A 25,865-nucleotide genomic window follows, 5' to 3' on the forward strand; every position below is an offset into this window, starting at 1 on the left:
GCAGGCCGACCCCCTTTCCCTGTGGTCCATTCACGCTCCCCCGTCGGCGCCTGCGCGGTGGGCCGGCCGTGAGGGGCGGGGGGCTGGGAAGCGCCTGGGGGCGGCAGAGCCCATGTCGGCCTTGAGGCGCTCGGGCTACGGCCCCAGTGACGGCCCGTCTTATGGCCGCTACTACGGGCCTGGGGGTGGAGATGTGCCGGTGCACCCGCCTCCGCCCGTCTACCCCCCGCGCCCCGAGCCTCCCCAGCCTCCCATTTCCTGGCGGGGGCGCGGGGGCGGCCCGGCGGAGACCACCTGGCCGGGGGAAGGCGGAGGAGGCGATGGCTACTACGCGTCTGGAGGCGCCTGGTCAGAGCCGGGTCGTGCTGGCGGAGGCCACCAGGTGAGCTTTGCGCCACCGGTCCCCAGGGTGGAGTGGGGGGGTCCGATAGGGGAATCTTTGGGGGTGAGGGCCATTGGGATTGATACAGCTCCCAAGAGTTCGTAATGAATTGGGTTTCGTGCGTTTTCCTAATACGGCTTTGGAGAGACAAGAGACTAGAATCGTGGGTGGGGGTATATGCTTGTGTTTTCTTTGCCCCTCCTCTTGCGCTTCAGCCGTAATAAATATCTTCTCACCAGGAAAAAAATCCTGTGCTGAACCTGCTGAGTAGCAGGCTGCGAATCTCTCGTCTTGGGGACGAGGTTGGGCTGGAGTGACCTGGCTTTGCTTTTCCAATCCTCACAATTTATCCTGCGTGGTTCGTGGGGGCCGCCTCTCTCCGAGGAGGGATGTGGCTGCAGCCCCCTCCCGCTGGGAAGGAACGCGAAGGAAAGGGAGGGATCTGGGCATTTAGCCCTTTGCCCCTAAAGCATTGCCGGGTATTGAATCACCGATCATCATCAGTGTTGGAAAGCACCTGTCCGTGGGTTGTATGTAATCTTAACGGTGACTGCAACGTAGATGTCATCACAGCGTCCCTGTTTTACGGTGGAAGAACTGCTGACAGTGAAAGGTTAACTCACTTGCTCAATATATTCAGACCTCTGACATTTTATTCTGTGTCGTCGTGCCGGAAATATACTTCTGTTTTGTTAATGCAATATTCTTCGTAGAGGATTACGGTTCTATGGTGAGGGCACACCTCTCCTTGTCTTCAGGAATTATAACATTCTCATTGGTTGAAATGTAATAATGAAATCCCCAGACATTGCTGGTGGAAATGTAAAATGGTTCAGTGTTTTGGAAAACGGTTTGGCAGTTCCTAAAAACGTTACGGTGTACTGTTAGCAAGCCTGCTGCTAGATACATACCCAAGAGAACTGAAAACATGTCCACGTAAGATCCTGTACACACATGTTCATAGCAACTTTATTTATAATAGCCAAAAAAGGGAAATATCCCAAATGCTCATCAACTGAAGAATTGATAAAATATAGCATATTCATACCCCTGGAGGGAATGGCAACTCACTCCAGTATTCTTGCTTGGAGAATCCCTGTGGACAGAGGAGCCTGGTGGGCTACAGCGCGAAGCATCGCCAAGAGTCAGACAGGACTGGAGGACTAAGCACAGCACAGCACAGTGTATTTATACAATGAAATTATTGAGCCATAGAAAGTAATGAAGTACTAGACATTCTGCAAATGGATGGACGTTGAAAATGTGCTACATGGATGAAGACACAAAGCCCAAATATTGTATTATTCCATTTTTTGGAAAATTCCAGGATATAGAAATCTGTAGAAAATTTTGTTGTTTCCAGGGGCTGTGGACCTGGGGACATTGAGAAAGATAGATAAAGGGTATGGGGTTTCCTTTGAGGATGATGAAAATATTCTGAATTTAATGACGATAACTGCACAAGTCTGAGTATATGAAAACCATGAATTGTACACTTGAAAAGGGTGAGTTTATGGTATGTTATATCTTTAAAAAATGGTATGAGAAAAAACATGTAGTGAGAGGTTAATTGTTAAGGAAGGTCCATAATTTTTCTGTCTAAATCTGGAATAAGGAGCTGTGGGATTTTGGTCCCATGATGGAGTGGCATGATGAAATACTTGGCCTATAAGTAGGCAAACTAGACTGAGGCTCACTTGAAGGGATAGAGAGGCCCGCTGAGCTGAGGACTCTGCCTGGACTTGCTGTGGTATCAAAACAAAAGTATGTTTTGGTTTTGGTTAGGGTTAGAGAGGACTTCCTAGGTGGCTCAGCAGTAAAGAATCTGCCAGTTTCCATCCCTGGGTTGGGAAAATCCCCTGGAAAAGGAAATGGCAACCCACTCCAGTGTTCTTGCCTGGGAAATCCCATGGACAGAAGAGCCTAGCGGGCTACAGTCTGTGGGGGTCTCAAAAGAGTTGGACATGACTTTGTGACTTTTTTTTTTTTAAGGTTAGAGAAGTTAAGATCTCAGTGTCATGCAGGGAGTTGTTAGGTATGGTGGAATACAGGTGTGCACACAGGTGGGTGATGGTGCTAGAGGGGTGGAAGATAAAGCTGGAATGTGTAATGGGCATTTGTAAATCATTTCAAGAGTCTTTCAGGCGGATATTTCTGAAATTCAAAAAGTATCGGATGATAATTTCTTAGGCAGCAGTAGGGAACTAATACAAAAGGTAAACGTGTTGTCCTACATACTGCAAATGTCTTTTCTAGATTTGTGGCTTGCCTTTTGACTTTTTTGTGGTTTTTGACATATGTTTTGCAGTTTTATATAGGCAAACATGTCAGACTTTAAAAAGGTATAGTTCAGTCGCTCAGTCGTGTCTGACTCTTTGCGACCTCATGAATCGCAGCACGCCAGGCCTTCCTGTCCATCACCAACTCCCGAAGTTCACTCAAACTCATGTCCATCGAGTCGGTGATGCCATCCAGCCATCTCATCCTCTGTCGTCCCCTTTTCCTCCTGCCCCCAATCCCTCCCAGCATCAGAGTCTTTTCGAATGAGTCAACTCTTTGCATGAGGTGGCCAAAGTACTGGAGTTTCAGCTTTAGCATCATTCCTTTAAAACATTACTCTATAACTGTGGGCCATGGACCAGAAGCTTCAGCTTTGCTAGGTGGCTGTTAGAAGTGCAGACTCTTTCCTCCTCCATACTTACTGCTGCTGCAGATTAATAAGATCCTCAGGTGATTCATATGCATATTTTGTTTGAGAAGCGTTGCGCAACGGAATTGAACATATTGAGATGAGGTTGCTCTGAACCACTACAAAGGCTTGACTCTATATTAATTATTTAAATATGGCAGGGGAAAAATGGAGAGCCTCTTACTGTTTTCTTTCTTTTTTTTTTTTTTTACCTTGTTAGCTATACTTGCAGCGCTGTAGTTTGATTCCTAAGCTTGCAGCACATACATCACCTAGGAGATTGTGGGAGATGCTGTATCTCAGGTCCTGCCCAAAGCTTTTAACAAGACATCACTTTGCCGATAGAGGTTTGTCTAGTCAAAACTGTGGTTTTTCAGGTAGGCACGTGCAGAAGTGAGAGCTGAACCATAAAGAAGGCTGAGCACTAAAGAATTGATGCTTTCAACTGAGGTACTGGGAAAGACTCTTGAGAGTCCCTTGGACAGCAAGGAGATCAAAGCAGTCAATCTTAAAGGAAATCAACCCTGAATATTCACTGGAAGGACTGATGCTGAAGGTGACACTCCAATGCCTTGGCCACCTGATGCGAAGAGCCAACTCATTGGAAAAGACCATGATGCTGGGAAAATTTGAGGGCAAGAGAGGATGAGACGGTTGGATGGTATCATCAACACAATGGACATGAGTTTGAGCAAGCTCCGGGAGATGGTGAAGGATAGAGAAGCCTGGTGTGCTGCAGTCGTGGTTGCGAAGAGTTGGACGTGGCTGAGTGACTGAACAACAACAACTGGGTGATTCACATGCTCCCCAAGAACAAGTCATCTGAGAGAGTGCTGAGACAGACGGAAGCGGGAAGCTGCAGCCTTTTACAACCTCATCCTGGAAGTGATACACCTTCACGCGTGCCATATATTACTAGTCATAGAGACTGACCCTGGTACAGTGTGGGAGGCATCTTCATTCAGATGTGCATACAGAAGGCAGGGATCACTGGGAGTCATCTTGCAGGATGGTTACAATGGGAGGGTTTGGGGAGACAGCTCAGGTTAGGCTCCCAAATTAGGTCAGAAAAGAAAACAGCATGTGTTTGAACAATGTCTGAATGAATGTAGATAGGTTTTTTCTCAACATTTTATTATAAACATTTTCAAACATAGAAAAGTTGAAATTGTACGTGAAGATCCCCATACCCACTACCTAGATTTTATTAGCATTTATTATATTTACCACGTCTACCTATCTTATTTTTGGATGTGTTTCAGAATGAGTTACATAGATTCAAAAGGCATTTTCAAAGGTGTGTATCAACTGGAAGTGAGGATTGCAGGAGAAACAGAAGGATCCTGAATTTTTAGTATTTCCTAGGATTAACAAGGAAACGGAACAGGCTTTTATGGGAAGATGTGGTTTAGTTTTGTACCAAAGAACTAGGGATCATTTCTTTTGAAAAAACAATGTTGATTTGTTTGGCTGCATCAGGTCTTAGTTGGGGCATGTGAGATCTTTGTTGCGTCATATGGCATCATTCATTGCGGTGTGGATGTGAGATCTTAATTCCACAGCCAGGGATGGAACCCCCTTCCCCTGCATTACAAGGTGGATTTTTAACCCGTGGACCACCGGGGAAGTCCCATCTTTATTTCATTTCTGCTGGAAGCCAGTTTGTGATGGTGGTTACCAAGCTCTGTATGCAGTGTATGTGACCGATCAATGAGATGTCTGAGATTTTCTGTTTTTGTTTTCCGATGTCCAGTTTTACAGTCTGTGGCATTGAGGAGTTGTTGTCTGTGGGAACAAAGCAATAGATGTGGGTCTCAGCAGGGAGTCAGGGGATAGAGACAGTGATTGGAGAGTCACCACATGGAAACATGGGTGAATTACCTGATTGGGTTATGCTGCCAGGGGAGAGCTTTGAGATCTAGGAGGGTGACAGAGAGAGAACCCAGGAGACAATGAGTGAGAATACCTGGGTAGGAGGAAAAGCAGGATGTCATGAGATACAGACCACTGCTACTTTGCAGGTTAGTGATATGAGAACTGAAGAGAAGCGTTTGGATTGGCAGTTAAAGTATTGTTGATTTTAATGGTGGGACTTTAAAATAGTATAAAAGTAATGACTGGGGGATTTGGGAAGACAACTAGTGTAAACTGTTAGTAAATGAGGAAGTGGCCACTTGACTGGGAACCATGGTTGAGGGAAGCATTTTTAGGACTCAGTGGCTTGAGAATGTCAGCAGAGGAGAGAGAAAGCTAGTAGATTGTGAAAAAAGATACTAACAGAAGGATGGAATGTGGCTTGGGGAGAAGTGGAGCACGAAATGAGGAAGACCCGAGAAACCTCCTTAGAGCTAGAGAAGGGGAAATGAAGCTGTTGGGAGGGGAGGGTATTGCAGGAGTTCCAGCTCTTGGTTGATGAAGCAGGAGGCTTTCTGAGGGTAAAAGAAGTGGGATGGGATAGCTGGGAACTCAATATGGTGAATGTGTGAAGCAGGTGCCAGGGAAAAGGGAGGCTGTGTAGGGAAGCACAGCAGAGACCCATGTGAGAGTAAAGCTGAAATTTGTGATGATGGGCCAATACAGGAGCAGAAAGTGCTTTTTAGTGATATTTGGAATAGATCACTATAAACATAATTTATAATGTATTTTTCTAACGTGTGTGTGTGTGTGCTCAGTCATATCCAACTCTTTGTAACCCAATGGACTGCAGCCCGTTAGGCTCCTCTGTCCATTGGATTATCCCAGCAGGAATACTAGAGTGAGTTGCCGTTTCCTTCTCCAGGGGATCTTCCCAACCTAAGGACTGAACCCATGACTTCCGTAGCTCCTGCATTGTCAAGTGGATTCTTTACCACTGAGCCGCCTGGGAAGCCACCTGGGAATTTTCTAATAATTTCTGTCTAATTCTTGTGGAAAAAAAAAAAATTTTGTAAGGGGATCTTAGGTAGAAAGAACCAGCACTACTCAGATTCCTGTGCTGTTTGATTTGTCTGGGCTGGAGATATTTTTTGGAGGCACAGTGCCAAGTCACTTTGTAAAGTTAACCATATATCCACTTCTTATGGGGCTAGATAGTTCTGCAATAAATATGAAGGGAGTTGACTTCAGCCTTCACCTGAGATTTAGGTATTTCTTTTCAAAAGAGAAGAAAGTAAACTTGCATTATTTTAATAAAATTTCCTTTGTCACAAGAACTTTAATTCATAATAGTCTCACTTGTAAAAACTTTTTATCATGTTTATATCATCTTTTAGCATCACCTTTGGCTAGTTTCAGACAGCACATAAAAAGTTTGGAAAGACTTGGGCACATGATAAAATTGGCAACTTGGTTTTAGAACAGCTTTAGCCAGCTTCCTGTGAAACCAAATGCTATTTCATAGAACGAGTGTCATGTTAGGAAGGCGTTGAGCTGCAGACTTTAATTGTTATTGGGAATATTTTTAGATTTGTTCCATTTTGTCCAAAAGGGGAAAAAAAAGCAAAGACAATCTTTTTAATTAAGACAATACAAATAATAATTTTTACTGCTTCACTGAGGACATTCTTTTTTCATATAAAAAGTGTGATATATTTACATGTTATAAATGTCACCATTTTTAAGGGATAGTTCTGTGAATTTTGACAAATGCATATGATTATGTAAGCACTATCACAATCAAGGTATAAAAATTTATCCACCTTTTAAAAAAAAAGGACTCTGAGGATAAAATGGAAGAGTTATATTTATTCATCTCTAAACCACATTAATAGATGGGGAAACAGTAGAAACAGTGTCAGACTTTATTTTTGGGGGCTCCAAAATCACTGCAGATGGTGATTGCAGCCATGAAATTAAAAGATGCTTACTCCTTGGAAGAAAAGTTATGACCAACCTAGATAGTATATTCAAAAGCAGAGACATTACTTTGCCGACTAAGGTCCGCCTAGTCAAGGCTATGGTTTTTCCTGTGGTCATGTATGGATGTGAGAGTTGGACTGTGAAGAAGGCTGAGCACCAAAGAATTGATGCTTTTGAACTGTGGTGTTGGAGAAGACTCTTGAGAGTCCCTTGGACTGCAAGGAGATCCAGCCAGTCCATTCTGAAGATCAGCCCTGGGATTTCTTTGGAAGGCATGATGCTAAAGCTGAAGCTCTAGTACTTTGGACACCTCATGCGAAGAGTTGACTCATTGGAAAAGACTGTGATGCTGGGAGAGATTGGGGGCAGGAGGAGAAGGGGACGACCCAGGATGAGATGGCTGGATGGCATCACAGACTCGATGGACGTGAGTCTGAGTGAACTCCGGGAGATGTTGATGGACAGGGAGGCCTGGCGTGCTGCGATTCATGGGGTCGCAAGGAGTCGGACACGACTGAGCGACTGAACTGAACTGAACTGAAACCGCATTAAAGTTACAGAAAAAGAACTGTGTTATTTTAAAAAATATTTTTATGAGCTCATTTGCATAACATAGTTATGTCTACACGTATATATTCAATATTTCGAAAGTGTTTCAGTCAGTTGCAGTCATTCTTTCTATTGCTTACTGATCTTATATTGCTAATGGGAGACCCCTCCCCTCTTCTTGGCTTCAAAGTTCTTTTGACATGACCCATTGGTTTTTGACTGCTTCTTTGATTTCTGGTACAAGATTTGCCAGGCTTGTTATATAGCTTGTCCCAGATGTTACACTCAGCCATTCCATTAAGAAATCTTGATTTTTGTTTTGTTTGGTTTTAATTAGAGAATTTTATTTAGAAGCTATATGTGTCAGGATCCAGATAGGAAAATAGAACCTACACTAGTTCCTTTATTAGAGAGAATTTGATTTAGGAAATTAGTTAAATGGGTGTTGGAGATCTGAAAAAGTAAAAAGAGAATATGGAAGTAACTCAGAAGATAGTTATGGCAGAGAACAACCTCAGTTCCTGGGGCTGCGGAATAAAGAGGGAGAGATTGTGGAATTAATAGAACCTGGAAACTTGGAAAAATGACCTGTGTCACTGGGACCAAGGAGGCACTGGTATTGGTACTTCCGTGGGAGTTCTCAGGAAACCAGGGGAGTCTGGAGGCTGCTGGCTGACACTGCCTGCAGGTTGACGGGCTTTGCTGGCCTGGCAGTAGCAGAAACAGGAGGCAAGCAAGCACACAGGAAGGATCTAGTCCATTTTCCCCTCCTCTAACCTGGTGCCCCCTATTGGCAGAATCAAATAGTAAACAAGTGATAAGGAGAAGTGTTTGCAGGCCTGATCCTGCATCTCAGAGTCAGCTACAGAATGCTGGGTTTGGAGCTGAGGGCCAGTTGTTGTTCACTCAGTCATATCCGACTCATTGTGACCCCACTGACTGTTGCACGCCAGCCTTCCCTGTCCTTCAGTGTCTCCCGGAGTTTGCTCAAATTCATGTTCATTGAGTTGGTGATGGTATCCAACCATCTAATCCTCTGCCGCCCCCTTCTCCTTTTGTTTCAGTCTTTCCCAGCATCAGGGTCTCTTCCAATGAGTCAGCTCCTTGTGTTCGGTAGCTAAAGTATTGAAGCTTCAGCTTCGGTATCAGTCCTTCCAATGAAAATTCAGGGTTGATTTCCTTTAAGATTGACTGGTTTGATCTCCTTGCTGAGGGCCAGTAGTTTTTAAGATCACTAGTACAGAAGTTCGGAGAAGGTAATGGCACCCCACTCCAGTACTCTTGCCTGGAGAAGCCTGGTAGGCTGCAGTCCATGGGGTCGCTAAGAATCCGACACGACTGAGCGACTTTCCTTTCACTTTTCACTTTCACGCATTGGAGAAGGAAATGGCAACCCTCTCCAGTGTTTTTGCCTGGAGAATCCCGGGGATGGGGGAGCCTGGTGGGCTTCTGTCTATGGGGTCGCACAGAGTCGGACACGACTGAAGCGACTTAGCAGCAGCAGCAGCAGCAGCAGTACAGAAGTTACATTTGGTGTGAGGTGTACTGATTGCTATTGTGTTGTCATTGCTTCTAGACCTTTTAAATGAACAGAGTTATACAAAATGAGCATTTAAGAAGATTTTTTAATAGACGTATAGTTGATTTTCAATGTTGTGACTAAGTATTTTAAAGCAAAAATAAATGAGTTCATATTTGTGTTAATTTAAATTTAATGTCAGATTATTTTTCTTCTTAGATTGTATTTATTACTTAAAAATTTTTTTTCAGCTTTATTGAGGTACGGTTAACACATGAAATTGTAATATATTGAAAGCATACATGATAATTTGCTATATGTATATGTTGTGAAAGGATTCTCACAATCAAGAATTAACACATCCATTGCACCTCACATATTTATCTTTTTTTTCTTAATGAGAATACTTAAGTTCTATTCTCTTAGCTAGTTAGCTAGTTTTAATCATTTATAATACAGTGTTATCAAAAAATATGGAAAGCTTCATGAATTTGCGTGTCATCCTTGTTCAGGGGCCATAATAATCTCTGTTATCGTTCCAATTTTAGTATATGTGCTGCTGAAGTGAGCAGTGTATTTATTACTTTTATATGGAAATCTTGGTTTCTTAACAATATTAAGGTAATTACAAATACTTGTATTAATTCAGTCCTGCAATAACATATAAAATAACTTTAAAATAATGCCAGGTTCCACCTCGGGCATGACAGCATGAGGAGCTCTTGTGGGCCTAGTCCTCCATGAAACTGGTGAAAAATATTTTTAAAACAACCATATTAAAGTCTCTGGAAATCGTCTGAGGGAATTTAGCAAACGAAGAAACATTTATGATAGAAAATGTACTCAAACTCAGTAAGAGTAGTGAGATTCTGTGGGATCCTCCACCTCTCCCACCCCAGCCCAGTGATACAGAAACTCCATTCTAGACTGGAGGGCAAATAAAACAAAGCTGCTGGCTCCCCAGGTCCCAGCCATCCTGGGAGAACAGCACGTCAGCATTGCTCATCTCGCCCCCAGCTACTATTGCAGAGGCCACACACTGGGCAAGTGCGGTTAGCAGCTGTGTTTCTCCCCACACCCTGTGGAATGGGGGCTTTACCTTGAGCAGGACACCGGGGCTCTGATCAACCCTTTCCTGGCTTGGAGGCAAGCTGGGAAGGCCTGAGGCTCCTGTCTTCCCCCTTCTAGGTGTTCCGCTCTTACAGCAGGGGTGACTCTCACTGAAGCACACCCTTGTCCCCAACCCAAGTGCAGAATGTGGTTCAGACATTTTTCTCTAGAGGCGGAAGCTGTAAAACCAGCAGTTCCTAATGTTTTCCCAAAGGCACTGACTTTATTTGCATCAGAATGTGGCTAAGCTGAAGCCTGAGGATGTTCTCAGAAATTTAGAGGTAGTTGTGAAAGGCAGTTGGGAGGAGACTGGTAGATTCATTGCAAATAAAGACTAAACTGTAGGCCAGCTAGTTAGCTGGAGAGAACTGGGGAAAAAGGTAGCTGGAGCCATTTGGAGTCAGAACACATCTCAGACATAGACTTTGGGAGGTGTCTCTTCCAAGGAACCCAAATGTGATTGGGTCTGTTTGTGGAACAATTCACATCCCAGGATCTTGTTGAAATAGTAGAGAAATTAGCTGGAAATTTGTGGAGTTTAACAGCTCCAAAAATATTTATATATACTCAGTAAAGAAATTAAAAAGCTGCATTAGGAAATACTCACTTGATGCAAAAGCAGTAAAGGAAGAATAGAGGAACAAAACCGAATATGAGATACAGAAAACAAAAGTAAAATGGCAGACGTAAATCCAGTTATATCAGTAATAGCATCAACTGTGAATAGGTTAAACAATCCAGTCAGACAGGGACTGTCTGACTGGATTAAAAAAAAAGATTCAACTCTATGCTGTGTGAGATAATAGAAAAAAATATATATGTATTGATCTCTACCCCAGGCTTTTGGCATAGGTCTCTTGGAAACCCTCGTAATTTCCTAAGTCATAAGTGGAAGAAGCCAGTCACAATTTATACCACAAATCACATATTATATGATACATGCTACCACTTATATGAAATGCCCAGAGTAGGCGTATCTAGAGAGAGAGTAGTGGTGGTGCCTGGAGAATCCCATGGATGGAGGAGCCCGGTGGGCTGTAGTCCATGGGGTCACGAAGAGTCGGACACGACTGAGCAACTTCACTTTCACTTTTCACTTTCAGGCATTGGAGAAGGAAATGGCAACCCACTCCAGTGTTCTTCCCTGGAGAATCCCAGGGACGGGGGAGCCTGGTGGGCTGCCATCTATGGGGTCGCACAGAGTCGGACACGACTGAAGCGACTTAGCAGCAGCAGCAGCAGGGCTATGGAATGGCAGATAGGAGGGTGTAGCTGATGGAAACAGTTTCTTTTTGAGGTTTGAAATGTTCTGCAATTGATTGTGGTGATGATCACATATATTGCTTTCATATATCTGGATATACTAAAAACTATTGATTTGCACAGTTTAAATGAGCAGATTTTATGGTAGTAAATGATGTCTCAGTTTTGACTAAGAGATAACTAATGGATGCAGTTTAGGTTTCTTTACAGTTCATCTGGTCCTTGGAATATATTCCACTGAGAATGTACAAAGTAATACGATTTAAAAGTCATTAGAAATAATTCTTTTTTTCCGTATGGTTATGTTACCAACTTGATGTTTAGTTATCTCATCAGTTGATTTTTCCTGTAGTAAAAAACAACTCCGAGTTGTAGCTTAACAGCAGTGAATATTTCCTGCTCACGTTCTGTGCAGTCGCTACAAGGGCTCATCTTCAGGTCCCAGGCTGGGTTCAAATGACAGCTCCTATATGGGATATGCTGGTCTCAAGGTGGAGGGCAGGGGTGCAAAAGGGTTATTAGAATTTGTGTTGACTCCTAAGTCCTTTCTTTAACACCTGCATGCTGTCACTTACCCGTATTTGTCTGTTTTGCATACAAGGTTAAATTACATTTTTAAAATATGTGAATTTATACCTGTTTCTCCAGTTCACATCCACCATGCACAATTCATCTTCATCTTTTTCTAGTCAATATATATTATCCTTTTCCATGTGAAAATACTGGCTCTCAGTAACAGTTTTATTTCCTTTATTCTAAACAGTTGAAAACTTAAAACACTAATATTACCAATAGCATGTTATTAATTTAATATTTCTTTGCATTTCTTTACCTTCAGAAGGTATACCATTAAGGATATCCTTCAGAAGATTGTTGAAGAGTTACTTGAATTAATTTTTTTGTATATGTGTGGTTATCAATTTGTCAGAGTTTTGGGGTTTTTTTTTTAAGATAAAATGCAGTTTGAATTCAAACTAAAATGTTCACATAAATTTAAGGACTATATGGTTTTTTGTTTAGCCATGCTGGGTGGCTTGCAGGATCTTTGTTCCCCAGCCAGGGATGGAACCTATGCACCCTGCAGTGGAAGTGAGGGCTGCCAGGGAATTCCAGGGCTATGGGGGTTTTAATTCATTATTCTTTTTGTTGTTGTTGATTATTTGGTTATGGTTTATCTACCTCCTCTGTGGCATGTAAACTCCGTGGGGGCCTCCCATGTTTCTCCACACACTGCAGTGCTTGGTTAATCGTGGGTCCTCAGACACATTTGTTGAAATAAATGAGTGAAAAATGTGTGTGTGCTGATGCTCAGTCATGTCCGATTCTTTGCAGCCCCATGGGCTGTAGCCCTCCAGGCTTCTCTGTCCATGGGAGTTTTCAGAAAAGAATACTGGAGTGGGTTGCCATGCCCTCCTCCAGGAGATCTTTCCAAACCCAGAGATTGAACCCACATCTCCTGCGTCTCATGCATTGCAAGCGGATGTTTTATCACGGAGCTGCCTGGGAAACCTCTTGATTTCATTATTCTTGTATCCCTCATCTCCCATTATGAAAATACTGATTTCCAATCACACCAGTGTAATCATTCATTAGCAGTGCCAGCAATGGTGGTAATTATTAATAGAGAGTCTGCCTGGAATGCGAGAGACCTGGGTTCGATCCCTGGGTCAGGAAGATCCCCTGGAGAAGGAAATGGCAACCCACTCCAGTACTCTTGCCTGGAGAATCCCATGGAGGGAGGAGCCTGGTAGGCTACAGTCCATGGGGGTTGCAAAGAGTCGGACGCGACTGAGCGACTTCACTCACTGAAAAATTCATTTGGGGGAGTCTACAGACTGTTTACCTCAGTCATAATGTTGGTCAGATTACTGTGCTCTATACTCACTTGAAAGAATTTCCTTCTGTGAGGTTGTCTTATCAATTCAATATTTAATAGTGTTTATTTTATTTTGCGTCCTTTTAGGGATTTAAAAATATTTCATTATCTTTCATAATTATGTAAAATGTTCATAATTATTCTAAAGTCAAATATACAAAACAGGATGTATTTAAGGGAAGTCTACCTTCTGCCCCATAGCTTTGATTTTTAACTTTTTGTTATGGAAACTTGTGACACATTCATTTTGTAAAAGTAAAGAAACTAGTGTAATAAAATCCTCAGATATCCATCACTATCTTTAGCAACTGTCAGAGGTTATTGTTAATCAAGTTATTGTTCATTAGACCCCCAATCACTTGTCACACTGTTAATTATAGTAGTTTAAAAATAGGTTTTAATATTTGTTTAGGGTAGTCTTGAGGGCAAGTTGGTATTTTAAGAGAGGCCATCTGCTCTACTAGGAGAAAGAGATGGTTCGTGAAAGTTCTGTAGATGCTAAGTAGTTATGTGGTCCAGAGCTATCAGGAAGGATTTGGCCTTTTAACAGGGCCAAAGACAGTTCATGCACATGTTCTGAGAAGACAGGGACAGATTGCTAACTTCGGAAAGTAGGAAGACAGAGTTTCTGTCTGATTGCTGGTTTTTGTGTGTGTGTGTGTGTGTGTGAAAGATGAGATAAAATTACCAGTTGATGAGTGAGGGGTGTCGTCATAAGAGGATACTGGAGATTTGAGGGGACAAGAAGGTGAAATATTAGTAGTTGTTGTGCAGAGTGGGATGAAGGAAGGGTGGTATGGTTGTTAGGCGGTGCTGAGTGTCTGCTTGTGTGAAACCAGAGAGCTTGTGTTTCTCTCCACTGATACTTAGGTGAAGTACAGATGGGAAGTCAGTGGGTAATGGTTTTTGCAGGGTGAGTACATCTGAGGGAGAGTGGTAAGGGATGAAGGTGTTGGAAAGCTGAGTAAGGAAGGAGTAAGAAGGAGGGTGGTGAGGCAGTAAAAATGTGGGGGGGCTTTGGAGAATCAGTAGGAAAGGACAGAAACCAAGGAAGTTCTGGGGGTTTAGGTGTCGGTTCACCATTGCTGGGGTGAGTCAGCTTCAACTTTTGTCTTTTCACTTCTTTTTAATTAAGATTCAAATTCTTGGTAGAGAGAAATAATTAATTAGTCAAATACCACTTAATTGGGGGTAGGGAAGGTAGTATTAATCAGGGGAATTTGCCTGATTGAGAAATCTGGTTGTTAGGATGTGAAGTTTGTTCGTTTCTATATTGCTCTAGTTGCTGTATTATGTAAAGGAGATGCTGCTTGCCCAGCTTGTATAATGTCATGTGGAATAACTGCATGCTTTGAAAACAAAGTGTTATGAAACTGGTAAGTAGTGCAGTTAAGCTCAGATGGTGATGATGGTGATAATTAAATTCTCAGTGACTACAACTGCCAGTGAATTTCTTTGTGAAACCATATTTGAAGATTTGAAGATCCTATTTAAGCTTAAAATTAAACTATAAAGCTCAAAGTAAAATAGCTCAATTTATGGGCTAAACAGTGCATATATTAAAATAGCCTGGGAAGTTTTGAGTTGATCTTGTTTCTTATCAGAGTATATTGGCTTATGCAAATGATTGGCGTGAAAGCTGTGGAAATTAATATCATAGCTAGATTTTCTTCTTGGAGTGGTAATTATTCTACCTAATTTCCTGATACTGAATTAGCTGTGGGCTGCCGGAAGAAAGCTTAGCCATAGCAGAAAGTAGAAAAATGTAAAAAAAAAAAAAAACAAACAGGGGTGTGGCAGGCAAAGAAGTTGAGTATTGAAGACATTTGCATTTGAAGTAAAGTTTAATAGTAAAAGACTTCCCTGGTGGCTCAGAAGGTAAAAGCGTCTGCCTGCAATGTGGGAGACCCGGTTCGATCCCTGGGTTGGGAAGAACCCCTGGAGAAGGAAATGGCAACCCACTCCAATACTCTGGCCTGGAGAATCCCATGGACTGCAGAGCCTGGTCCTTGGGGTCTCAAAGAGTTGGACATGACTGAGCAACTTTACTTTTCAGTTAATAGTAAAATATTAACTTCAAGTTGCAAAGCTGTTGAGATAAATAAATACTACTCTTAACAGTGGCAAAGAACTAATTGGGCTGCATTCATTAAATTAGTAGTGATGGGTTAGGGATTGGAGAGGGGTAAAGGAATTGAATGTCTCTGGTTTTGCTAATTGTCTGGACATAGTAGATATATCATTTGTTATTGAATATACTTGGCATAATACACAAGAATAGTTAATAACTGCTTTGTTCTTGGATGTGCAGTTTACCATGTAGCTGCATCAGTTTTAATAACGAGTGATTTTAGAGTGGGGTCCCATTGCTTTTTGTTTCTTGACTTTTTCCATGCTTACACCTGCCTCTGTATCAGCTTTTCAGAATGATGTAAGGATGTTAGTAAAAGTGAATTTACTTTCCTTTTTTTCCCTTAGGAGCAGCCACCATATCCTAGTTACAGTTCTAACTATTGGAATTCTGCTGCCCGACCTCGGGCTCCTTACCCAAGTACATACCCTGTAAGACCGGAAATGCAAAGCCAGGTATGATCTGAAATTGATAAGACTTTCTGAATTTTTTCTTAATGATCTGATTTATTTTCAGAACCTGTGGAGATTTTATAGTAAAGATGTGTGGGGTTTTGTTATGTAATGGAGTCTATCTTAATCATTTTAACATTTTTAACGCAGAGGTAGGGAAATATCTAGGCAGATACTATGTAAGGCAGAAGTGGCTTGACTCATGATAGATTATTTCTCAGGACCTGGAAACAACAAACGCAAAATGTACCTATTTTTAATGATTTGTTATTTTATGGAGATGTAATTGACATATAATGTTATATTAGTTTTAGGTATATAATGTAAAGATTCAGTATTTGTATACTTCTAAAATGATCCCCATGTAAGTCTAGTTAACATCTGTCACAATACATAGTTACAAATTTTTGTTGTCTTGTGATGAAAGAAGTTGCTAATGTATTGTTTTTGGCTGCAGCCGGGTCTTCCTTGCTATGCAGGCTTTCTCTAATTGCGGAGAGCGGGGTCTGTTCTCTAGTTGTGTGCGGCACGCGGGCTTCTCATTGCAGTGGTTTCTGTTTCAGTGAACAAACTCTAGGCTTCGAGGGCTTCAGTAGTTGTAGTTTCTGGGCTCTAGAGCACGGGCTCAGTAGTTGTGGCGCCGGGGCTTAGTTGCCCTGTTGCATGTGGGATCTTCCCGGATCAGGGATCAAACCCATGTCCCCTGCAGGGCCAGGCAGATTCTTTATCACTGAGCCACCAGGAAAGCCTCTGTGATGAAAACTTTTGAGATAAACTCTCCCCGTCAGTTTTTAAATTTGCAATGCAATATCTAACTATAGTTGCTAGAGTACACATTGCATTCTGTGGTTTATTTATTTTATAACTGGAAGTGTGTACCTTTTGAGCACCAACCCACTGCTCCACCTCTGGAACCACCAGTCTGTTGTCTGTATCTGTGAGTTGGCTTTTTTTGTTTGTTTGTTTTTTAGATTTTACATATTAATGAGATCACATAGTATTTGTCTGTGTATCACATTGAACTTAACACCTTCAAGGTCCATCCATGTTGTCCCAGTGGCAAGATTTCCTTGGTTTTTTGCTTGAATAATACTCCATTGTGTGTGTATATATCTGTCTCACTTTTTTTTCATTCATTCATCTGCTGCTGGACATTTAAGGGTGTTTCTGTGTCTTGGCTATTTAAATAATGCTGCAGTGAACATGGGGGTACAGATAATTTTTTAAGTTGGTGTTTTTGTTCCCTTTGAACATATTCCCAGAAATGGAATTGCTGGATCATACGGTAGTTCTGATTTTAGTTTTTTGAGGCATCTCCATACTGTTTTCCATAGTGGCTGTACCAGTTTACCTTCCCATCAACAGTACACAAGGGTTTCCTTTTCTCAGCATCCTCATCCAGTACTTAATTGTCTTTTTGAGAATAGCCATTCTAATAGGTGTGAGGTGGTGTGTCCCTGTGGTTTTGATTTGCATTTTCCCGATGATTAGGGATGTTGAGCACCTTTTCATGTACCTGCAGGTCATCTTGTATGTCTTCTTTGGGAAAGTGTCTATTCAGATCCCCTGCCCATTTAAAAAAAGGTTTTGTGTGTGACGGCACGTGGCTTATAGGATCTTCGTTCCCCAATCAGGGACTGAAGCTGAAGTTAGTTATATTTATGTCTTATATGTGTTTCTGTGCTTTTACTACCTGTATATGCATTTTTATAGTACAATTTAACATTTAAAAAAAATTTTCTTTTAAAACCTTATCAAGTTTTTAAACTTGATAGAAGTGGTTTCATCCTAGCATTCTCTTGCAGCTTGCTTTTTTTAAACTCAGCATTGTTTTTCCCTTTTCTATTGTACAACATACGAGACAAGCATTTCCCTACTGTGTGGAATTGGTGGGTTTGGGTATATACATCTTTATTTAATATAGCCAAATTACTTTTTCACAGTGATTAGAGAGCCAAGAACTTCTTTATTTTCTTTGCTGTCAACCTACTCTTCAGAAGTAAAAACTCTGAAACACCTCTGAACTGTGATCATTAGGTCATGCTTAGTCATGGTCTGTAAGGATTGCAAGGCTAATACATGTTCTTCTGACTCTGATTGTTGTAATCATGCATGTTGTAGCTCTGATCTATTGACCCAGAGGGTACTTAGGAAAAGTATGGTGAACACACAGGTTTTCTAGTAATGATTGTGGTGGGGTTTTTGGTTCCTTTGCCTGACTGGGGATCAAACTCTGTGCCGAAGCACAGAGTCTTAACCACTGGGCCACCAAGGAAGTCTCTGTGGTGGTTTTTTTCTGTTGTTGTTTGTTTAAAATCCTCTCATTGGTCACAAATGCAACTTGTTTTTCTAAAGCTGCTTTCCCACATATCTAAAGGATGAAAGACGGATGTTTTCACATTGATTTTCTGATAAAGAAGATAAGTCTCCTGACTTCTGGAAGATTTCACCACAGAACGCCGAGTGCCTGGGAATAGAAATGCTCAAAGAAAGACAACTGAAGTCCTCTTCGTTCTAAATGTTCTGAATTGAGAAATCATGATACAGAAGGACTTTGGTCAGAACCTGTAATAACCTTTTCATTTAATTTAAAGGAGAACTGGGTTGTCAAATACAGCTTATTAAGTACCGTGGTTTGGAGCTCCTGTGAGACAAAAATTGGACCAGTTCTGTAAGTAGAGATGCTGCATGAGGAAATGACCAGTGTATGATGATGAACTGGGCAATTCCAAAAGCAAGTGTCAGGAGAAACTCAAGGTGATGTTGACTGCTGATAATTATGAAGGCTCGGAGTCCTTTTGTGGTGAAGCTTTCCATGTTTTTCAAGATAACCATAACAGGAGGAATCGTTGTGTTGCTAATGGAAAAGTAATTTTTCCCACTTGGATTGGGTCTGTTTGCTGTTGATAGCCATATATTACCAAATGAAAAGGGAATCCATTAACAGTGTATCACTTTCTGGGTGAGAGACCTGGCCACTTTTCTCCCTTTTGGGTTCTACATCTATAAGCAGTCCATCAATTGTAAAACCAACTTTTGGAAGAAGTATTTCCTCCTGGATAATCTTCAGCTTGCAGTGAGACACCATATGGTGTGACAGTATTTTGACTTTCAAATGCTGAGTCATATTTACATTTACCTCTAGAATAGAAGCAGCACTTGGAATATGTTTTGAGTTTTAAGAGTTCCAGTCTCTTGATTTCTTCTGGAATCCAGAATGAGACGTCTACAGAAATTCAATGACTGTCAGAGGTTTTGTTTAATTCTCCTTATAGTGGATCAGTTTCGGATTTTATCTGTTGCCATATCAGCTGACAGGTTTCAAATCCCAGCTTGCTGTCTTTAGATACAAGTTTCCCTTAATGAAAAAACTGGACTAGATGGAAGTAGCTATGGTCTGTGCAGCCCACCAGTTTCTAGACATACTTGGGATTTTGTGACATTTTTAATAGCATAATTTTTTTCTATAAAAATAATACAACTTTATTACTAAATACTTGGGAAATAAAAGAGAGAAAAGCCACTAACTCTGTCATCATAATATGTCCATATTTTGGTAAAATTGTTTTCAGCCTTCTCCCTGTTATATTTATCTAGTTTTAAACTTATTTTACATATACTTTTTAATATTACTTTTTGGTTATCATATGTACTTGTTACAGGGTGAAATAACAGGAATTCTTTTTTTTAATAGTAAGGAAATTTTCAAACATAATCTAAAGTAATGGGATAGTACAGTGATCTCCCATGTACCCCTTACTCAGCTTCAGCAAGTATCATCAATACATGGCCCTCATGTTTCATCCATGTCCTTGATGTGCTTTGAAGAAAATTCCAAATATCACATTATTTCTCTTGTAAATACTTCAGTATATATCTTTAATATACAGGGACATTTTAAAAATATTACCACAATGCCATTATTAAAGCTTAAAGAAATAAACACTAAAAATAATTCTGTAATGTCAGTAGATGTCTGGTCAGTTCTACAGTGAATTTTAAGACAGAATGAAATTCTTTCAATGAATAGCCTGCTACTGCTGCTGCTGAGTCGTGTCTGACTCTGTGGGACCCCATAGATGGCAGCCCACCAGGCTCCCCCATCCCTGGGATCCTCCAGGCAAGAACACTGGAGTGGGTTGCCATTTCCTTCTCCAGTGCATGAAAGTGAAAAGTGAAAGTGAAGTCACTCAGTCGTGTCCAACTCTGTGTGACCCCATAGACGGCAGCCCACCAGGCATCCCCATCCCTGGGATTCTCTAGGCAAGAATACTGGAGTGGGTTGCTATTTCCTTCTCCAATGCATGAAAGTGAAAAGTGAAAGGGAAGTCACTCAGTCGTGTCCGACTCTGAGGGACCCCATGGACTGCAGCCTACCAGGCTCCTCCATCCATGGGATTTTCCAGGCAAGAGTACTGGAGTGGGGTGCCATTGCCTTCTCCAAATGAATAGGCTGTAACTGACCAATCATTCCATCAGTACAGGACATGTAGGTTGCTTTCGATACTGCATGATGGTGAATCATGCTCTGATGAACAAGTCCATGCTTATAACTTTTTCTCTAGTTGAATCATTTCCTTAGGAAGGATTTCTAGAAGTTGAATAATAGTACAAAAAGTTACTTTTTTTTTTTAATCATCTTCAGCTGTGTATGTTGTATAAGGGACTTTATTTTTTGGGGGGCGGGGGGGAGTGTGCCCTGCAGCCCGGGGGGGGGTGTCTTAGTTCCCCCACCAAGGATTGAATCCGTGCCCCCTGAGTTGGGAATGTGAGGCTTAACCACGGGACTGCCAGGGAAGTGCCTGTCCCTCTTTTTGATGTGGTAGATTTGGAATCAGATTTAAATTTCATTTTCTTTAATCATTAACAACTGTAGAAGGTATCAGGATTCTCTTTTGAGGTATAATTGACATTTAGCATTCATTTCAGATGTATCCAATAATGATTCGATATTTGTATACATTATCACATGGTCACCACAATAAGTCTATTTTATTATCACAAGCTTCTTTTCTTATTCTTCTACCTAAAAATGGGAAAGACTGTCTAGTTTTAGAAGGATGAGTCCAGGTAAAGTTGATTTTATTTTTACCGTCTTACAAGGTAGAGTAGAAAGTAATGGAAAACCTGAAGGTAATCGTTTAAAGTTTAGCTTTAGTCTTATTTGGATTACTAAACTGAGGATTCTAGGTATCAATACTAGTCTGGATAGCTGATGTAAAACTGCAGGAAGCAGTATGTAAGGAATTTGTCTCTGTCTGCTGTAATTTGGGAAGCAGAGTGAGACAGTACAAAAAACACAGGCTTGGAGTCAGATCAGGTTCATTTTCTGGCCTTGCCACAATTATACTAACAACAATGGTATTACGAAAATTATCAGTTATTGAGCATACCATGTACCAGACACTGTACTGAGCACTTTATATATGTCATCTCATTTAATTTTTACAATAACCCTGCAGAATAAGTTCATGATTTCCATTTTCCTGCTTGAAAAAGTAGAGAGAGTGAACACAAAGCCTGTGGCAGGGCTCTGTCTATCTCTGTGGTCTTTTTTTCTTTCTGTTGTATCAGGGTCCTTTTCTTCTCTCTTTAGCCATTCTCCCAGGTTTCCCAAAGCCCCTTTTCCAGTGTGTGGGGACCAGCTCCCTCCCATTAGGTGTAACTGTCAGGTGTTCTTATAAAAAAGGTTGAAAAGCACTGCTCTAAGGCCATTACTTCATCTTTCATCACAATATACTTTCCTGTTGTTATGACACGGACTCTAAAGTGATAATCTGAGTTTAATATATATATACAATAATAATATAAGAACACCTTTAAAGGGTCGCTTAGGTAGTTGATATTTTCATTAGTTACTCATCTCTTTTCTTCCCAAAGTTCTCAAAGTGAGGGCATTTCAGCTCTTGTACTCATTCATCTCTTTTCTCCCAACTTTGCTTTTTCCAGAGTTTGAATTCTTACACAAATGGGGGATACGGCCCACCATACCCCACTGGCCCAGGGACAACTACTGCCTCATACCCTGGGGCCTATTACACCCCTGGGTATGCTCAGACCAATTACTCCACAGAGCTTCCAAGCACTTACCGTTCACCTGGCAACAGCCCAACCCCGGTCTCCCGTTGGATGTACCCCCAGCAGGACTGCCAGACTGAAGCGCCCCCTCTTAGGGGGCAGGTTCCGGGATATCCTGCTTCACAGGTGATCACTCTTCTGCTGTCTTTTTAGTTTTTAACTGTTAATGAATGGTACCAGGTTTATTTCTCTGTTCACTTCAAGAGGTTAGGTTTATATTTTTAAATATTTTAGGAATTTCTGTTCACTTCCCAGGGAGTTCTATGCTGTTAAAGTTTAGGCCCTATTCCTTCTGAGCTTGACGGTCACCAGACCTGCCCCTGATATCTTTGGAACCAAGCTTTTGTAGGCTTGGAGAAGTTATTGCACCTGTTTAGAAACACCCCAGTTTAACCCTGTAGCAGCTAAAGTATACTCTGTTAAGCGGAGAGGAGGCAGCTCAGGATCTGTTTACACTAGAATATTTTCATTACTTCTTTAAGTGTTTTTTTAGCAATGACCAGCATATTTCCTTCCTCTCAACCCAGAACCCTGGAATGAGCGTACCCCATTACCCTTATGGGGATGGTAATCGTAGTGTTCCACAACCAGGACCACCCGTACGACCCCAGGAGGACTCATGGGCGCCTCCAGGTGCTTATGGAATGGGAACCCGGTACCCCTGGCCTTCAGCTGCGCCCTCAGGACCACCGGGGAGTCTCTACATGAATGAGAGCACTTCATCGTGGCCTACCAGTGGCTCTCCTCAGCCACCTCCTTCACCGCCACCCCCACAGCCTAAGGTAGGAGGCCTGCTGAACCTTGTTCTTTCAGTGTTTGGTGATCGAGAGAGCACAATATGGGATTTCTCCGCATTGGCCTGTGTTAAATGGAGGGACTAGTTTCAAAAAGCTGTTGGCCACCACCTACAACTTTATGTAGTCCAGTCCCCCCTCCTTTTTTTTCTTTTTTAAAATAGACTATATTTCAGAGCAGTTTTAGGTTCATTTCCTTTTTTTTTAAAGACAGGAAAGTGCTCATTTTCTTATTAGTTGTGATACTATCTGAATGTTAAAATCAAAGGTTAGATTTTGTTACCTCCATCTCCAGACAGAAGACAAAACCAATGAGAAATAGCATGGTTTTATTAAACTGTATACTTGAACATCATTTGCCTGTGGCCAGGTTCCTTTTTAAGATTTGTCTTCAGGTTTTCTCTCTCAAGGGGAACAGACTATCTGATTCCCATTTATTAAGTCACTGGTCAGATTGTGAGGTGATAAAGATAGATTATGAGGTGTTCATGATGAAGACCTACCTCAGGGTAGATTCCAGCCTGTATACTCAGGAATTCTCTGCCTTTTATCTTTTCAGAGCTGTATTTTCCTCAAATGATTATTAAAGAGGGCTGTCCAGTTTTATTGGTGGGGAATCTTTTCATGTACCTTCCTGGTCAGGTGGAAGATGGGGGCTAACAAATCTGATGCTGATGGATTCCCATTGAAACAGCTTTTCTCCCCTCTCTGCTCTCCCACTCCAAGGACTCCTCCTACACCTACAGCCAACCAGACCAGGGCATGAGCCAGCACAACTTTCCATGTAGTGTCCATCAGTACGAGTCCTCGGGATCGGTGAATGATGACAGTTCGGAGCTTTTGGATTCCCAGGTCCAGTATAGTGCTGAGCCTCATCTGTACGGTAATGCCACCCACGAACATCCCAGCACTCAAGACCAGGGTAATCATCTTGCTGAAGAGTGTTTATCTTCAGATGAAGGGACTCCCCCAAGCATTAAAAAAATCATACATGTGCTGGAGAAGGTCCAGTATCTTGAGCAAGAAGTAGAAGAGTTCGTAGGAAAAAAGACAGACAAAGCCTACTGGCTTCTGGAAGAGATGCTAACCAAGGAACTCCTGGAACTGGATTCAGTTGAAACTGGGGGCCAGGACTCCGTCCGGCAGGCCAGGAAAGAGGCGGTTTGTAAAATCCAGGCCATACTGGAAAAATTGGAAAAAAAGGGATTATGAAGGGATTTAGAACAAAGGGGAAGCCTGTTACTAACTCGACCAAAGAACTCTTGATTTTGGTTAATTACCCTCTTTTTGAAATGCCTGTTGACGACAAGAAGCAATACATTCCAACTTTCCTTTGATAGAAAGCTTGAAAAACTGATAAAGGACTCGGCAGAACAGTTGGGTTATGAGTTGTTTTCAGACCAGTGAATGTAAGAGAGAGCTCTCCAGTTATCAGTATTGCCAAGTAGACTCGCCCAGTAAGAAATACATGGGTGTCCTCGGCAAGCTGCTTCTTATCAGCAGGAGGGGAATTCACCTTATGTAACAGGCTCCTCAGAAACCTACAGGATAAGACTGGATGTTCTTTGGACAGGCTCTGTTTTTTTAAAACATCTGGATAACTTGTCACATTTTTGTACATTGTAACTGCTTTCACCATACACTTTGTGTGTAAATTACAGCTTGGACTTTAGCCCCCTTGGACCTCTGTTTTGTTTTGTTATTTGCAGTTCACAAATATAGTATGATTCTCTACTTCTTGGTATATTTTGTAGTAATATGTTTAATTACTCAAGAGACTGTACTGACAGCCAGATAGTATGGCAGTTCTGGATAAATTTGTACCCTTTTACCACTTGAATATATTGCACCGTGTAATGAGTTTCCGAGGTAGATTGTCTCCTCTTTTGTACAGATTATCAGGTTAAGAGTTTTACCACTTCTATTTTTCTTGTTACTATCAGAAGGTTAATTTGGAAATGGCATGGCTATAGGAATGAAAATGTGGGCATATTCTTTTTTTGCTTTCTTCATTGTATTTGGATGAAGCTCCACTTTAAAATCCACCACCCCCCCTCCACTTCATTATCTTTTTACTACAGCTACTTCCATTCAGAGCAATGTGATGAACACAAATAAAAACACCATGCCGAGGAGAAACAGTCACTGCAAAAGTAACAGGCACAACCATTTGGGAATCCTATTCTCCATCTAAAATAGTAGCTTCACTGTCAAGGTCCCTATGAGCGGACTTCAGCCCAGCTTATCTGCTCAGTGTACAGTAAGATATACAGAGGGTAAAAGGATTCATGCTCTGGGACTGAATCAGCCACAGCCAGAGTGGGAAATTATGTTCTTTTAAAGGCAGATGTGATGGTTAGCTTTGTTTCCCTAGAGTAAATTGTGTAGACATATTGCCTATTATATAAAAAAGATGTTTACCACCCCTAATAACAGTCACTTTAGAGCCAGAGTTAAGAAAGGGATACTGAAAAGGTCTTAGCTGGATTTGCTTGGGTGGTGGTTTAGTCACTCAGTCGTGTCCGACTCCTTTGCGACCTCATGCACTGTAGCCCGCCAGGCTCCTCTGTCCATGGGATTCTCCAGGCAAGAATACTGGAGTGGGTTGCTGTTTCCTTCTCCAGGGAATCTTCTCGACCCAGGGATCAAATCCACGTCTCTTGCATTTGCAAGAGGATTCTTTACTCCTGAGCCACCAGGAAAGCCCTTTGCTTGGGTAGCTCTAAGCTATCGTGTAGAAGAGACTTAGGTAGATAACTTACTTTTTACATCTGAAGTGAGTTCCAGTATATAATATGTTATTGGAAAAACTGCTGTTTCTTAATAAGATATCCAAGTGATAGTGTTTTTTCCCCCTCTTGACTGCCAGGCCTATTAATAAGAAAACAAATCTTTCAGCCATTTTCTCTCTTTATTAAAAAAAAAACAAAACCAATACAAACATATGATGAGAACAATTAGAGTAAAAATAGTGACTGGTCTTAGGTTGATATGAGTGATTTTACGAGATAATATGGTGCCAATTTTATTCAAGGATTTTTATTTTTGGCCTAATATAGAAATGTTTAAAAAAAGGCTTTTTTAAGAAAATTTCAAAGTTGAAACAAATATTAGAAGGGGGAGAACCTTAAAGCTCATAAACCAGTGAGACAATGACTGATACAGGCAAGAACACTATTTTTTAA

At 41.5% G+C, this 25,865-nt stretch overlaps 1 protein-coding gene and 1 non-coding gene across 2 annotated transcripts; one reads left to right on the top strand and one right to left on the bottom strand.

Annotated features, from left to right (window-relative positions):
* Positions 1–111: 111 nt before the first annotated feature.
* Positions 112–25,044, top strand: BAG4 (BAG cochaperone 4). The gene is made up of 5 exons (XM_052661433.1): positions 112–382; positions 15,704–15,811; positions 21,758–22,012; positions 22,414–22,668; positions 23,407–25,044. The coding sequence occupies exons 1-5, from the start codon at positions 113–115 to the stop codon at positions 23,890–23,892; spliced, it is 1,374 nt and encodes a 457-aa protein (XP_052517393.1). The 5' UTR covers position 112; the 3' UTR covers positions 23,893–25,044.
* Positions 9,444–9,548, bottom strand: LOC128068419 (U6 spliceosomal RNA). Its single transcript, XR_008201484.1, has one exon. It is a non-coding gene; the product is annotated as a U6 spliceosomal RNA (small nuclear RNA).
* Positions 25,045–25,865: the final 821 nt, after the last annotated feature.

This window comes from Budorcas taxicolor, chromosome 24 (genome assembly GCF_023091745.1).
Source record: "Budorcas taxicolor isolate Tak-1 chromosome 24, Takin1.1, whole genome shotgun sequence".
In the NCBI taxonomy this organism is placed as follows: domain Eukaryota; kingdom Metazoa; phylum Chordata; class Mammalia; order Artiodactyla; family Bovidae; genus Budorcas; species Budorcas taxicolor.

Excerpts from the sequence above, each read along its gene's own strand:
- BAG4 (XM_052661433.1), top strand. The coding sequence starts at position 113 with ATGTCGGCCTTGAGGCGCTCGGGCTACGGCCCCAGTGACGGCCCGTCT. Across the intron at positions 383-15,703 it reads GTGCTGGCGGAGGCCACCAG|GAGCAGCCACCATATCCTAG; the intron begins GTGAGCTTTGCG and ends TTTTTCCCTTAG. Across the intron at positions 22,013-22,413 it reads CGGGATATCCTGCTTCACAG|AACCCTGGAATGAGCGTACC; the intron begins GTGATCACTCTT and ends CTCTCAACCCAG.